We start from the raw sequence: 15887 nt of genomic DNA on the forward strand, positions 1-15887 counted from the left end.
AATCGCTAAAATTAACAAGCCAGGAAACGACAGATGCTGGCAAGGATGCAGAGAAAGGGGAACCCTCCTACACTGTTGGTGGGAATGCAAGCTGGTGCAGCCACTCTGGAAAACAGCATGGAGGTTCCTCAAAAAGTTGAAAATAGAGCTACCCTACAACCCAGCAATTGTGCTCTGGGTGTTTACCCTAAAGATACAAATGTAGTGATCCGAAGGGGCACGTGCACCTGAATGTTTATAACAGCAATGTCCACAATAGTCTGGAAAGAGCCCAGACATCCTTCAACAGATGAATGGATAAAGAAGATGTGGTATGTATGTATGTATGTATATATGTATGTGTATATATATATGTGCGTAATGCATATATATATGTACATAATGGAATACTATGCAGCCATCAAAAAACCCCAAATCCTGCCATTTGCATTGATGTGGATGGAACTAGACAGTATTATGCTGAGCAAAATAAGTCAATCAGAGAAAGACAATTGTCATATGATCTCTCTGATATGAGGAATTTGAGAGGCAGGGCAGGGGTTCGTGAGGGGAAGAAAAGGGAAAAATGAAACAAGATGGGACTGGGGATGGAAACAAATTAATCTCAGGAAACAAACTGAGGCTGCTGGGAGGTGGTGGGGGTGGGAGAGGATGGCTGGGTTATGAACATTGGGGAGGGTATGTGCTATGGTAAGTGCTGTGGATTGTGTAAGACTGATGATTCACAGACCTGTACCCCTGAAAAAAATAATCAAATAATACATTACATGTTAATTTAAAAAAAAGAAATGAGGGGTGCCTGGGTGGCTCAGTGGGGTTAAAGCCTCTGCCTTCAGCTCAGGTGATGGTCCCAGGGTCCTGGGATTAAGCCCCACATCGGGCTCTCAGCTCGGCGGGGAGCCTGCTTCCTCCTCTCTCTCTGCCTGCCTCTCTGCCTACTTGTGATTTCTTTCTCTCTGTCAGATAAATAAATAAGAAATCTTTTAAAAAATAAATTAAAAATTTTTTTAAAAAGAAATGAAAAATGCAAGATTAAATGCAAGATTTAAAAAAAAAAAAGCACATGTCACTGGCTACAGGTGCTCCATATGAAAGGTGTGAAATCATTGCCACTGTGTCCATTCGACAAGTATTCCCTGGTGACCTTATCTGAAATAGGTAACCCACATTTACACTATGGGAAAAATACCATTCTCTGACTCTGAAAAAAATGAGTCCCCAAATGTTGTACCTTCATGGTGTAATGATGTGGAAATAAACAAACTTAGGACAGAAAAGGATTAAATGACCTTTTATACCCAACTGTAACACAGTCATGAAATGACACATGACAGGCATAGACACACAGAAGCTCCCTTGGCTCTTTGCTGCACTCTCTCTTTCCACGTGAGGGCTGAAATGTTTCCAAGGACCTCAGTAGACAAGGGAACAGCCTGCCAAGATCAGAGCTATAGAATAACCCACCTTTGGTTTTTCTCAAAGCTTCTACAAGGTGGCAGGCTTCCTGTTGAACTCGGCTCTCAATGTCACTCTTTCCCATCCCCAAAGTCCGCAGGGTCATGAGGGAGAAGCGCCGTATCTCCTTCCATTTCTTTCCGTTAGTGAAAAGGATTCCTACCAGAGGGGAAACAGAAACTGGGAGGGAGGTCCTAAGCAAGGAGGAAGAAGGTCATACTCAGCAGCCTCACGATGGGCCAAGTTCTGCTGAGTTGCTCTTCAAATTCCAGTTTTCCATCCTCTCCAACCCCATATCTAGTGCCAAACGTGTGTACATGCTCACCTACCATGTCCTTTATTAACTTTTTCAGCTAATGGGAAATTTCCTCTTGCAGAAAACTCTTCTCCCATATCAATCAGGGCTTCCTTCACTGCTTCATACCCATGCAGTACAACAGTGGGCTTCATGCCAAAATACAGAGTGAATACAGGGCCATATGCTTTTGAGAGCTGAGAATTTCAAAGAAAACACATATGTTAGCAAAAGAAGTCACAATTTAGTCTATATTTTGTGCATGATTTTGTGTGTGTGTGTGTGTGTGTGTGTGTGTGTGGTTAAGCCTGATATCATCATATTGTCAATGTTTTTGTTCTACCAAACACGGCTTCAAATATTCCTGGATCTTCCATATAAATAAGATTGTTACAGCTGACACATAGAGAGGGCCACTGATGTGGTCCGGGGAATTGGTACTCAGATAATTACAACTAATTATCACATCAACACCTTGAGCTAGGTGTATTTACCCTGTTGTACAGATAAAGAGATTGAAGTTCAAAGAATTTCCTGTATAATCCCAGTGTCTAATAACAGAGCACCCAAATTTCAACCTGACTTAGCCAACCTCTTTGGTCTCCAGTGCCTATCTCAGAACCAGTATTTTCAGGTTTTTCAGGAACAGCTGTTTCAGGACCACCTGTAAAGCCCATCCTCTGGAGAGTTTTCTTTTCTTTTCTTTTTTTTAAGGATTTTATTTTTAAGATATCTCTACACCCAGCATGAGGCTTGAACTCATGACCCCAAGATCAAGAGTCTCAAGCTTACTGACTGAGCCAGCCAGGTGCTCCCATCTCCTGAAGATTCTGACTTGGTCGCCTTATGATAGTTACTAGAAATCCATATTAAAAAAAAAACAAAACAAAACCACCCCAACTGGTACTCATGCCCACTCCACTTTGAGATCTGTTGGTATCACTAACACCAAAGGCAGTGCCAGGACAGGCAACATCTCACGGAACAACAATTGCTCCTATCCTGCAGCAGTCACAGAGTATAGACAGCAGCTTTGTGTGGAATCCCGGGATCATGTTACCATCCAGTTCGTCCTGAGGATTTCTTATTTTTTGCATTCATTCAAGCTAGTTCTGGACCCAGTTACTTGCTTGACATCAGGCACTATTTGCTTCTTCAGAGTTCAAATTTCATGAACAAAACACACAGACTATATAGTAGATGACTCCTCAAATGAAATCTCTAATCACAAAACACCACCCTTACCATTTACCTTCAGCCAGAAATCACAGCAAAGGGCTATGAAACAAAGGCAGAATTCCTGGCTTTTGCCACTTCATTATTATTTTTTAAAAGATTTAAAGACTTTATTTGAGAGAGTGAGCACATGAATGGGGATTGGGGGGAGTGGGAGTGGGGGAGGGAAAGAATCACAAGCCGACTCTGTGCTGAGCTGAGCATGGAGCCAATGAGGGGCTTGATCCCATGACCTCAAGATCATGACCTGAGCCAAAACCAAGAACCAGACACTCAATTGACAGAGCCACCTGGGCACCCTGGACTTTATTATTTTAATGCTACCACAGAACAGCCTAAATGTTTCTTTACTCATAGAACACATTGTTTTATTCCATTTTTTTTTTTTTAAGTAATCGCTACACCCAACATTGCAGCTCAAAACTCATGACCCTGAGATCAAGAGTGGCATGCTGTCTTGGCTAAGCCAGCCAGGCGCCCCTTATTCCACAATTCTTTTTTTTTTTTTTTTAAGATTTTATTTATTTATTTGACAGACAGAGATCACAAGGAGGCAGAGAGGCAGGCAGAGAGAGAGAGAGGAGGAAGCAGGCTCCCTGCTGAGCAGAGAGCCCAATGCAGGGATGCAGGGCTCGATTCCAGGACCCTGGGATCATGACCTGAGCTGAAGGCAGAGGCTTTAACACTGAGCCACCCAGGCGCCCCTTATTCCACTATTCTTGACAATATTTCACAAGTATATGCTTTATAGACATACCTTGATATTTTAATATAATGTGGTTAATTTTAATATATTCCATTTAAAAGTAGAGGAGCCGGAGAAGCATAAAGCATACTTACATTGCTCAAGGACTTGCTGGGGCTCTTCAGATCTAACTGGAGGATATTTCCAATGAAAGGGAGAGGAGGGGGGCCAGGTGGGAGCTTCCCCTTTCCAGAGCCCTGTTTCCAGAGTGAAAGGAGAAGCCAACATAAGAGACAGAGCACCAGAACCACAACTAGATCCATGGAGGCAATCTCTTTTTGGACGACTGTGAGCTTGACATCTAAAGCTTTTATAATACTCCCTGCTAATTCAACCTGTCCCTCTGACTCATAAACTAATCAATCAGCTGGATTTACTTTAATCTCTCTTTTGAAAGGACTTTGGCCTACTGATAAAGATAAAAATACCATGTTTTTCTTTTGCTCTACTACTACTGCCCTGAGATTCTGGTCTAACAGGTCTGGGGTGGAGGCCAGGTACTGGTAATGCTTTCAGTTTTGGGGTGGGTGTTTTGTTTTTTTTTTAACATTCTAGGTGGTTCTAGTTGAGAGCCAGTGAAGTAAATCATTTAATCACAAAAACTGCAAAACATTCTGGATTCTCAGATTAATGACCAGTTGAGAATTTATGATTTTAGAGGAAATCCTTATACACAAAAAACGTTTATCCTTTAATGCTTTTTAGCAAACACCAGTATATTTTGTCCTAGAAAATGAAAGCCTTTTGAAATATTTGCGTACTGTACTAACATTAAACAAAAACTAGGTAACAGAACTCTTGAATGTCCAAATATGTAGCAAGGAATTAGCTAAGTAAATTTATATATATTTACCATCAAACTCTTATGCCCACCCCCACCCACACACACAGGGAAAAGGAATTTTAATTTTACAAAAGGAGAAGGGGAAATTTGGAGGCAACAGGAGACCCATCCAGTGTTGTACACCTTCTAAGTGACAAAAATGGGATTTGAACCTAGATCTTTTGAGGACCATTATGATGCATGATGGCTTATACCACAGCTGCCTCAATAATTATAGGAAAAACAAAACCGAACCCCCCAAGTACTAGTTCCTCTGTTTGTATACCTCACTGACTGTTCACGAAATAGTAAGTTTCACTAAGTAGAAGCCTTTGTTTGATTCCAAGGATAAAAAGACCATAGGCTCTCAAAAAAAAAAAAATAAATAAAAGAAAGGGATTCTCCCCTCTCCATCACTGCACAGGTGAAACTTGCTCAGGTAATTGAAACAAGAGCCCATCTCAGAATTTAGGAGGCAAGACTTGAGAAAATATGGTTTCCCCTACTTTCCAGTGACCTCCAGGCATAACTTCTGATTTTTTTTTGAGGGGGCGGACTGCCACTGTCAAAAATGATGGAATGATGGGGCGCCTGGGTGGCTCAGTGGGTTAAAGCCTCTGCCTTCGGCTCAGGTCATGATCCCAGGGTCTTGGGATCAAGCCCCACGTTGGGCTCTCTGCTCAGTGGGGAGCCTGCTTCCCGTCTTTCTCTCTGCCTACTTGTGATCTCTGTCTAGTAAATAAATAAAATCTTTAAAAAAAAAAGGACGGAATGAAGTATGCACAACAAGGAAGGCAAGATTTTAAAATAAAAGGTGTGAATTCAGTGGAGAATGGGATGCAGGGAGTTCATTAAATAGACACATAGGACTAGGGCACCTGACTGGCTCTGCGGGAGGAGCATGGGACTTTTGATTTCAGGATTGTGACTTCAATCCCCACGTGCCATGCAGTGTAGAGATACTTAAAAAAAAAAAAAAAGACCCAAAAAACCACCACCACCACACGAAGATCTGAACAGATGACATTCAGTGGTCAGGAGGATCTACCCATCACTGGAATGATAGCTATGCACTATCAGATCACTAATGGTAATGTTTGTACAAAGGGATGTTCTCTAAATATATTTGTTCTTAATTGATTAGTACAGTTCTTTCTAAACTTTTACTAAAGAAAATTAACTTTTTTAAAAAAGATTTTATTTACGGGGCGCCTGGGTGGCTCAGTGGGTTAAAGCCTCTGCCTTCGGCTCAAGTCATGATCTCAGGGTCCTGGGATCGAGCCCCGCATCGGGCTCTCTGCTCCGCGGGGAGCCTGCTTCCTCCTCTCTCTCTGCCTGCCTCTCTGCCTGCTTGTGATTTTTCTCTGTCAAATAAATAAATAAAAGATTTTTTAAAAAGATTTTATTTACTTATTTGACAGAGATCACAAGCAGGCAGAGAGGCAGGCAGAGAGAGAGGAGGAAGCAGGCTCCCCGCGGAGCAGAGAGCCGGATGCGGGGCTCGATCCCAGGACCCTGAGATCATGACTCAGATGCGGGGCTTGATCCCAGGACCCTGGGATCATGACTTGAGCCGAAGGCAGAGGCTTTAACCCACTGAGCCACCCAGGTACCCCTAGAAGTTTCTTTTTAAAGAAAACTTTCATTGGTGCATAATAAACCTAAAGTCCTAAAAGTTGTGCTCAGTGAGTCATCATCTGAACATATACTGTGCAACCAACACACAGACCAAGAAAAGTTTTGCCAGGACACCAGAAGCCCCATTATGCCTTCTATTCAGAACCTCCCCTCGCCCTCACTAAATGTATCCATTATGTCAAAAGCTAGTTTTGCCTGTTTGTGAACTTTACAAAAACGAAATCATACATTTAGTATTTAGTTTCTTTTCTTCATGCTGTTGCAAATAGCACTAGTTATGTTTTCTTATAGTGTCTTATAACTATTCCACTATTTTTTCCCACTGTATTGTGAAAGACATGTGGGTTGATTCTAGTTTGAGACTATTATGAATAGTATTAATTTCCTAGAGAAGGCTTTTCTGTATCCCAATGTATTGGTTTTCTGTTCAACACATATCTACAATTGCTGGAGATGCAAGTGTTCTTTTTCAGTAAATACTGCCAAATAATTATCCAAAAGGTTGAAAAGTTTTACTACGAGTTGTCAGTTACTCTACTTTCTTGTCAATACTAAGTATATTCAGTTCTTCATTTTAACCAGCTGACAGATACGTAATACCCCGTTGCAGTTTTCATTCACATTTCCATGACAATTCATGATGCTGAGTGCTTTTTCAGATGTCCATTGACAATATCACTTCTTTTGTGAAGGGTTTGTACTTTAGATATGAGCCCACTGCTGGCTTCTCTCTCTCTCTCTCTCTCTCTCTCACACACACACACACACACACACACACACACACACACATATATTTACATATTTTACCTTTAATAATTCTAAGTGTATAGAAAAGTCCAAAGTTTGTAGTTTTCCTTATTTTGCACATTTGAGAGTAAACTGTGGACCTGAAGTTCCAAAACCGTATTTTGGGTTAAAAATAACGTAATTCTCCAATATAACCCTAATACAACTTTCAAAATCAGGAAACTAAAGTTGATGCAATAGGACAGCACAATCCTCATTTCTATTAATGTTTCACCAAAAGTCCACATGATATTCAGTTCAGAATCCAGTTTAAACCCATAAGCACATGTTGCAAGAAGTTGTCTCCTTAATCTATTTCAGTCTGGAAATAGACTTCCATGACTTTCCTTGACTTCCATGACCCTGCCACTCTTATATATGTTGGCTATTTGTAAAATGTCTCTCGATGTGGGTCTGTCTGGTATTTCCTCATGATTAGATTCAGGTTATGTATCTGCCTGCCTACCCCTCAAAGATATTAAGTAATCTCTATCCCCAACTTGGGGTTTGAATTTACAACCCTGAGAGCAAGAGTCAAATGTTCCACCAACTGATGTTCCACCAGCCAGGCACTCTGATATATATTCCTTTGAAAGGAATATCACAGAATGCTTTTTCTTCTCATTGCATTCTATCAGATGACAATTCCAATCTGCCCATCATGGGTGTTTATTTGGGGGAGGGGGTTTCACTTTGATTACTTAAGAGTGCCTGTCAGACTCTTCTACCACAAAATTATTTTTTTTTATTTTTAAAAAAGATGTTATATATTTGAGAATGCACAAGCAGCAGGGAAGGGGCAGAGTCACTGCTGAGCATGAAGCCTCATGCAGGGCTCTATTCCAGGACCCTGGGATATGACCTAAGCTGAAGGCAGACACTTAACCAGCTGAGCAACCCAGGATCCCCACCATAAGCTTATTTTAGTAGCATTTGTAATTTTTTTTAAAAAGGTTTTATTTATTTGAGAGAGAGAGAGAGAGACTAAGCACAAGCAGGGGGAGCGGCAGGCAGAGGAGAAGCAGACTCCCTGATGAGACGGAGCCTGATGTGGGACTCGATCCCAGGCAGACACTTAACTGACTGAGCCACCCAGGAGCTCCTTAACATCATTTGTAATTAAGAAATATTTCAAAGGCAGACTCTTTGAAACCTTATAACTATTCATCAAGTTTTCAATCGTATTTATATATCATTATGAAATCAGGCATTCAATTACTTTCATAGTTACAATCTATTGTATCATTGATTTTGTTTTTCAAATTGTCTAATGATGGGATTCTTTACTCTTCACTTTACTCTTCACATAACCCCGTCAATCTTTGAGCAATTTCTTATTTTCTAATGGAGCCATATATTCCAGTCTCATCTCCTACTTCTCCTGCTTGGCTCTCCAATCAGCCATTTCTCCAGAGTCCTGGTTCTCAATAAAAAATGTGGTTTAAGGGGCACCTGGGTGGCTCAGTGGGTTAAGCCTCTGCCTTCGGCTCAGGTCATGGTCTCGGGGTCCTGGGATGGAGCCCTGCATTGGGCCCTCTGCTCAGCAGGGAGCCTGCTTCCTCTTTTGTTTGTTTTGTTTTTTAAAAGATTTTATTTATTTGACAGACAAAGATCACAAGTAGGCGGAGAGGCAGGCAGAGAGAGGAGGAAGCAGGCTCCCTGCTGAGCAGAGAGCCTAATGCGGGGCTCCATCCCAGGACCCCGGGATCATGACCTGAGCTGAAGGCAGAGGCTTTAACCCACTGAGCCACCCAGGTGCCCCTTGGCAGAAACACCTGCCTCCCAGGCTAGTGTTATCAGATCTGAACCATCTGAGCACCCCAGCAGGGCAAGTTCAGAGGTTCAGAGAACACCAGGTTCCTTCTCTGGCCAAAACCAGAGCGTCCTTCTCAGAAAATGAGTTGGTTTACATGACCCCCGAACCTCCCAGGAATGTATACTTTTCCACCAGGATTTTAAACTAGGCAGGGGAAATTTCTGCAGAGTTCACAGAATTCACTGGATATCCCAAGAAGAAAAATAACCCTAAGAGCAGTTCTTACATTTTTCTATCAAAAATTCTGGGGGCGCCTGGGTTACTCAGAGGGTTAATTAAGCCTCTGCATTCAGCTCAAGTCATGGTCTCAGGGTCCTGGGATCAAGCCCTGCACTGGGTCTCTGCTCAGCAGGGAACCGGCTTCCCTCCCTCTCTCTCTCTCTCTCTCCGCCTCTCTGTCTACTTGTAATCTGTCAAGTAAATTTTTAAAATCTTTAAAAAAATTCTGACTTTCAGACCCTTAAAACATTTTATGCAAAAATTTAACTGTTTTCCTTTTTGATTTGTAACATTTGAAGTTCATTATTCATCTTCACATGTTTGTCATAAATGCTCTCAAGTTCTGCAGTGAATGTTAGCTCTATTCAACACAGTGAGTACATCCACTTCTCGCACTTTAAAATTATTGTGCAATACTGTCTTGGGTGCCTTCTTTGATCCAAAGACTTAGGAGTTATAAAATTTCCAAGCAATCGCGCTACTTAGTTCACACTTCGTTTGTAATTATCCTGAAAGGGGATTATAGGGAATGATCTACAGTAATTTTTTTTAAAGGTTGAGAATTTTTTGTAGTCCAAAATGGTGAATTTTAATTGTTAACAAGGCTATCCGCTAATAACATCTCTCTGACGTCCGACACTTAAAATTACATCACTCTATTCATTACAAGGTAGGCTCAGTTGGGCGCCTGGGTGCCTCAGTGGGTTAAGCCTCTGCCTTCGGCTCAGGTCATGATCTCAGGGTCCTGGGATTGAGCACTGGGCTCTCTGCTCAGCAGGGAGCCTGCTTCCCCCCCACTCTCTGCCTGCCTCTCTTCCTGTGACCTGTCAAATAAATAAGTCTTTTAAAAAATAAATACAGTAGGCCCCATGCCCAGCGTCAGGACCCTGAGCTGAGAGGAAGAGTCCGATCCATGTTCGACCAAACCACCCAGGTGCCCTTCCTCTATTCTCTATCTATAGGAGTTTTAACCGCCTACTCAAGCATCTGAATGTTATGTATGAATCTCCAAGGAATAGCCAATGATGGATATTAAGTTTTAGGTTGGAGATTTTTCCCTGCAACACATTGACACCTTTACGGTCCTCCTTTTGTTAAAATAAGACATGTGCCTTCTACCTGATCTCTGTCCCTTTGTGAATGAGCTGTCTAGCCTTTAGATTTTCTTTGATGTTATTTTATCTACAACACATCCAGGTGTAGCTTCCTTGTCTTTTTTTTTTAGCACCTGATAAACTAATCCAATGGAGGTCCTTCATCTTTAATTCTAGTTAAGAGTCCATACTATTTAATCCAGTGCAGTTTCCCCGGTTCTTCTTGGTAACTGTATTCCTGCTTCATGTTTCCAACTCACTCTCTTACATAGTGAACAAGACAGATCACAGTACACCCCACCACATGGAGTTATGAGAGGCCGACAAATTGGGAAGGGAGAAAGGACAGGTGAGGGACATTCATTCTAAAGCGAACTGTGAGCTGAGGACTTGAATGCCAGGGAGCCAACCATGTAAATATCTGATTGAGGAACAAGACCAAATATCAAGTTCTAATAATAATGAATCAATGAATTATGAATTTTTGATTACCTTTGGCACTGCTGATGCCTCTGTTAGAGTCCACTCAAATCTTGGAACTTCCCATTCTCTCCCAAGGAAGGATTAAAGCAGTATTGTGCCAAGCTGTATGAAATTCTAGTATCACTTGGCTTATACACCCTAGTACTTGTACAAAAAGGATTCAGTGAAAGGTGGAGAAACAAGGACAGATAGAACCTTGGGATTGAGAGAAATTGGGTAAAGCCAAACCCCCTGCACCCAATGCTCCCAGATGAGTCTGCACATTGTACTGCAGCCCAAAGGAGTCAGTCCCAGATCTTATTTTGATAAAACGTTAAAATAGGACTCATATCTTGCAAGTAACTAGAGAAATAAACTTAAGTGTTGGAGGCAACAAAGCACACAATCCTTATTTAAAATCCAGTAAAAATGGTACAAAAAACAAAAGGAAGGCAAGATAAACATAACAGACCTCTTCTTACCAGAGGTTTTCTTACCATTTATTTCACCTATCCTGGAAGTGCTTTTTATTAATTTAAAACGTCCCAAACTTCATTATTCACATGACTGGCAAAGATTTTGCAGTGTAGAATTAATTAGTTCATGGTGATAAAGATAACAAAAGTGGTTACCCTGGGGTAGGGTTTAAATAAGAGGAACAGAGAGCCTTCAGAGATGCTAGCTGTAACACAGGCAGTTACAGTGGATGCACGTGTACAACTAAGCACTTGATTCTATACTCTCCTGAACATAAGTTATACACCCATAAGAAGTAAACGACTATGCTATTTTTATATTTCATTAAAGAACTTATTAAAGCTAGAAAAGGAATGAAACCTGAATCTGACCATCTTAGGTGGGTAAGTGGTCACAGAGTACTGAGTATGAAGAGAGGCAGGCATACTTTATAAATTTCTTCAATAGTTAGAGAAGCAGCTCATATAATTTCCCCACACACCTCTAAGAAACTCCTCTTCAAATGGTGACATTAAAAAAAAAAAATTAAAAAAATTTTTTTAAAAATGGTGACATTTAACCAAGTCAGTAATGGATATTAAGTAACAAGACTCAGGAATAAACAAAGATTCAGAGGTGTGACTTGGGGGTCAATCTGCTGATTGATATGGTTAGGGCACAGATTTGTGAAAGAGAGATTAGGAAAAATCTATACTTTTGTTCTCATAATGGACTCTGCAGACATAGCTCATGAATTGGAGCTAAAGATTTTATTCATTTATTTTAGAGAGAGAGAACATGAGGTTGGTGGTTGGGGAGAGGAAGTGGGAGAAGCAGACTCCCTGCTAAGCAGGCAGCCAACATGGGTCTTGATCCCAGGACCTCAGGATCAAGACCTGAGCCAAAACAAAGTGTTGGACACTTAACTGAGCCACCCAGTTGCCCAAATTTCACTAGATTTTGACAAATTACATGTTCTCTGAACATAACAGTAATGGCAGTAAATCAAGTCATGGCAATAAGTGATTCCAAAGTACTGAAGTGCAAAAAAGAGATTTAGAAGGTTCTTATTCTTAAGTATGATTCCTTGGGCTTAATTTGGTAACCATAATTGATGGTGAAGTACACTATGTTATTTGTGGAAATGTACAAAACCTTACCTGCCATTAATTTAAAAAGAAGCTCAAAACCAAAATAATTCTTTGAGTATGGACCTTAAAATAGAAACACCTAATGTGATTATAAGCATTATTGCTTGCTTTTTAGTCTTCTCATAAAGTATTACTTCAAACCGCTAAGACTAAAAAACCTTATGTAATTGCCAAGACTTAGTGAAAGACACCATCAAACATGTTTGCATAGAAATGTTAAAGCTCCAGGGCACCTCAGTGGCACAGTCAGATAAGCATCTGAATCTTGGCTCCTGCTCAGGTCAGTCTCAACAGGCTGGCACGTGAGTTCATAAACTCAGGTTTGGAACAGCTTGAGTTATCAGGCAACCAAGTAAGAATGTCAAGTAGTCAGCTGGAGGTTAGTTCAGGACAAAGATTCTGGCTAGAGATATAAATCTGAGTCATCCATTTAAAACAATGAGGTAGGATCACCAAGGGAACCCCAAGCCTTGCTTGGGACATTGTAAAGTCTAGGTCTCAAAGACATAAGAAACAAATAGCTAAGGGGATTAAGAAAGGACCGGAGAAGTAGGAAGGAAAACCAGGTGATATGTTTGCTAGAAACTAGCAAACTACAGAAATTGCTTAGTGGAGTTTTACAACTGTAAGAAACGATGTTTAAAGATTAAGCAAACTGGGACGCTGGGTGGCTCAGTCCGTTAAGCAGCGGCCTTCAACTCAGGCCATGATCCCAGTATCCTGGGATTGAGTCCCACATTGGGCTCCTTTCCCAGCAGGGAGCCAGCTTCTCCTTCTGCCTCTGCCTCTGCCTGCGCTCTCTCTGACATATAAATTTAAAAAAAAAAAGAAAAAAAAAAGATCAAGCAAACTGAGGTGACAGTTAAGAAATGTTCCAACGGAAAGACAGGGATGACTATAACAGGTTCAGAAAAAAAACGGAAGAGAACAACAAAAAATTGCATACCTACAACTTTCCAAGGAGTTTTCCTTATGAAAAAGAAATGAGACACTTCTGTTGGTTCTAGCTAGGACAATATATCCACAGTAACAAGAAAGAAGGATACAGAAAGGGGCACAGATGCTGGGAGGTTTATATATGCTTTCTGGCAACTTTTTCAAGTTCTCTTCTGATTCTGTTTCCTCAGTGCCAACAGGGAGCAAGGTGAGAGAGGAGTTACTACAGATTTGAGGACAGAGGTGAACCCATGAAATAGCCAGTGGAGAACGTAATAGAACTGAGTAGGGAAACTTAGTAGGACGACTAAGCAACCGAGTTTGGGGATGTTTGGTCAGCATGATTAGCTGGTAAACATTCCCACTTAAAAAAATATACCTCTCTGTAGTCTTTTCATCAGACTGAATGTTCTCTCAAAACGGTTTTTCTTCTGAGTCCCAGCTCGATTACCCTATGGCAAGGATAATCTGATCTACATTGAATATAACATTTTCCCAAGAGACAAACCACCTACACAGAAATGGCTCAGGGAACATTCAGGAACTCTCTTCCTCATAGTCTGATATACATCCAGGGCCTAAATTGTTCCTATTTTGGCCTTTATGTTCATCTATCATATACCATGAATTTTATATTACTTACATTCCTACATTCTGTTTTCCTTTCTCGGGTAATATTTACTCCTCCTACTACTCATTTTCAAGGTCTCTTCTTCCTTGCTCTACTATTTGTTTTTTTGCGTGATATACTACCACTTCTTTTGTCAAGACCCTACAGTTTTTTCAAAAGCCTGCTCTGCAAGAACCAATGTCCAGTTGAAATCTTTATGTATGTATAGAGTACTAATGAATAAAATCAAATCAACATAATGTTGAATCACAACACCAGTCAAGATGTTTGTTATTATTTCACCTGAGACATTATTTTTCTGAAAAAAATAATTTGATGAGATCATCTTATAACAAACATTTATTTGGTAAACTATTTTATAGAAATAGATCCTAAAATCAAACAATTTCTTATTTAAACAACAGAAAGTATAATCCCAATCTTTCCCCCATCAAAGCCTACTCCATAACTGAAGTACCCCAAACCCATGAACTGTACTGCTAAAAGCGGGGAAAAAGACATTAAACTTCCACAGGAAGACTGTATAAATCTGGCAGTGGTTAAGTACACATCAGCCTGTACCCAAAAATATTACTGAGCCTGAAAAATTAACGGAAAATCTAAAGTTACTATCAATACTCTTTTGTTCTTAATAAGGCTCAGAGAATTACCACCTATTGATTATGCAATGGTACAAGAGTCATTATGTAAACTGATACAATCAAAAAGGTAAAGTGGATAATCTGAATTTTAAAACCAATATAGGTAAATCACTAGATGTAAACAAGAACTTTAAAAGATAGTCTTTAGCTCCACTTTAAAACAAACATTCAGGACTGGAATCCTCAGAATTTTCTAGTATCTTGAAAATCCCCATCTTCTCTTTAATCGGTCCTGAGGCATTCATTTGATCTAAGAAAAAAATATATAAACAAGGATTTATTTTTTTTAAAAGTTACAAACCTAAAAAGGAATCTTAAAAGAGATGTCCAACATACTGTTATGAGAAGAGTCATCTGCCCAAAGCTTAAATACCCACAGGAATGTGGGACACTTTATTCCTTAATCAATAGTCAACATAGCAAAAGTGAGAAAGTAAAGCATATTCCCCTTATTACAATGAGAACTGGCCTCTGGGGAACAGATAATCATCAGTTTACTAATCGAAATCACTTCTGAATTTAAGATACACAGGTTTAGAGCACCAATTTAAAATTATATTCTGAGATGTTTTAAAAAACAAAACGGGGGCGCCTGGGTGACTCAGGTCATGATCTCAGGGTCCTGGATCAAGTCCCACATTGTGCTCTCTGCTCAGCAGGGAGCCTGTTTTCCGCCCCTTCTCCCTGCCTGACCTCAGCCTGCTTGTGATCTCTGTCATATAAATGAAAATCTTTAAAAAAAAAAAAAAAAGGCCCAGTCGTGATTAGTTTAAAATCTCAGAAGCAAGATACCATGAAAATTTATCTTCATACACACTCCTCACTGCTAATATGTGGTCTTTTATGTTTTGGTTAATGGAATCTCTACTGGTTTTGAATGCTATTACTCCAATTTCTTTGGATGTTGAAGCATCTTTGAATGTTAACTGGCCACTTCTTTCCTGGTAACTGCCTGCTCAAGTTGTCCATTTTTCTTGCTGACTTAGTTATCTATATGTAATAAACACTTCCTGTCTGTTACGTGTTGTACATATTTCTGTGGTTGGTTTCTCATCTCTCTGCTCATGGTATCACCTGTATTTATATAAGTCTTTATGTAATAAAATCTATCAATCTATTCATTTAATTTTGTACTTAGGAATTCTTTTCCTGTTCTAAAAATCATAAATATATTCCTCTGTTTGAAATTAATCCATCAGAGAAAGACAATTATCATATGATCTCTCTGATATGAGGAATTTGAGAGGCAGGGTGGGTGTGATGGTGAGGAGGGAGGGAGAAAATGAAACAAGATGGGACCAGGGAGGGAGAAAAACTGTTAAGACTCTCTAAACCTCAGGAAACAAACTGAGGATTGCTGGAGGGTGGGGGAAGGATAGGGTGGCTGGGTTATGGACATTGGGGAGGGCATGTGCTATGTTAAGTGCTGTGAATTGTATAAGACTAATGATTCACAAACCTGTACGCCTGAAACAAATAATTATATGTTAACAAAAAAATTAT

General features: G+C 40.2%; 2 protein-coding genes across 2 annotated transcripts in view; both read right to left on the bottom strand.

The window, feature by feature from the left end:
- Positions 1-1224: 1224 nt before the first annotated feature.
- LOC123936317 (cytochrome P450 2C41-like) lies at positions 1225-4068 on the bottom strand. The gene is made up of 3 exons (XM_045996941.1): positions 3827-4068; positions 1785-1947; positions 1225-1614 (listed from the first exon to the last, which is right to left on the bottom strand). The coding sequence occupies exons 1-3, from the start codon at positions 3992-3994 to the stop codon at positions 1265-1267; spliced, it is 681 nt and encodes a 226-aa protein (XP_045852897.1). The 5' UTR covers positions 3995-4068; the 3' UTR covers positions 1225-1264.
- A 10002-nt stretch (positions 4069-14070) lies between these two features.
- LOC123936315 (lymphoid-specific helicase-like) overlaps positions 14071-15887 on the bottom strand; it is a 41364-nt gene continuing 39547 nt past the window's right edge. Inside the window, exon 22 of the mRNA XM_045996939.1 lies at positions 14071-14634. Coding sequence (XP_045852895.1) covers positions 14540-14634 — 95 coding nt within the window. The 3' untranslated portion in view covers positions 14071-14539. The remainder of the gene's footprint in view (positions 14635-15887) is intronic.

The sequence above is a fragment of the Meles meles genome, unplaced genomic scaffold (genome assembly GCF_922984935.1).
Source record: "Meles meles unplaced genomic scaffold, mMelMel3.1 paternal haplotype, whole genome shotgun sequence".
NCBI classification, from domain to species: Eukaryota; Metazoa; Chordata; class Mammalia; order Carnivora; family Mustelidae; genus Meles; species Meles meles.

Excerpts from the sequence above, each read along its gene's own strand:
- LOC123936317 (XM_045996941.1), bottom strand. The coding sequence starts at position 3,994 with ATGGATCTAGTTGTGGTTCTGGTGCTCTGTCTCTTATGTTGGCTTCTC. Across the intron at positions 1,948-3,826 it reads CCAGCAAGTCCTTGAGCAAT|CTCTCAAAAGCATATGGCCC; the intron begins GTAAGTATGCTT and ends TGAAATTCTCAG. Across the intron at positions 1,615-1,784 it reads AAAAGTTAATAAAGGACATG|GAATCCTTTTCACTAACGGA; the intron begins GTAGGTGAGCAT and ends CCCCTCTGGTAG.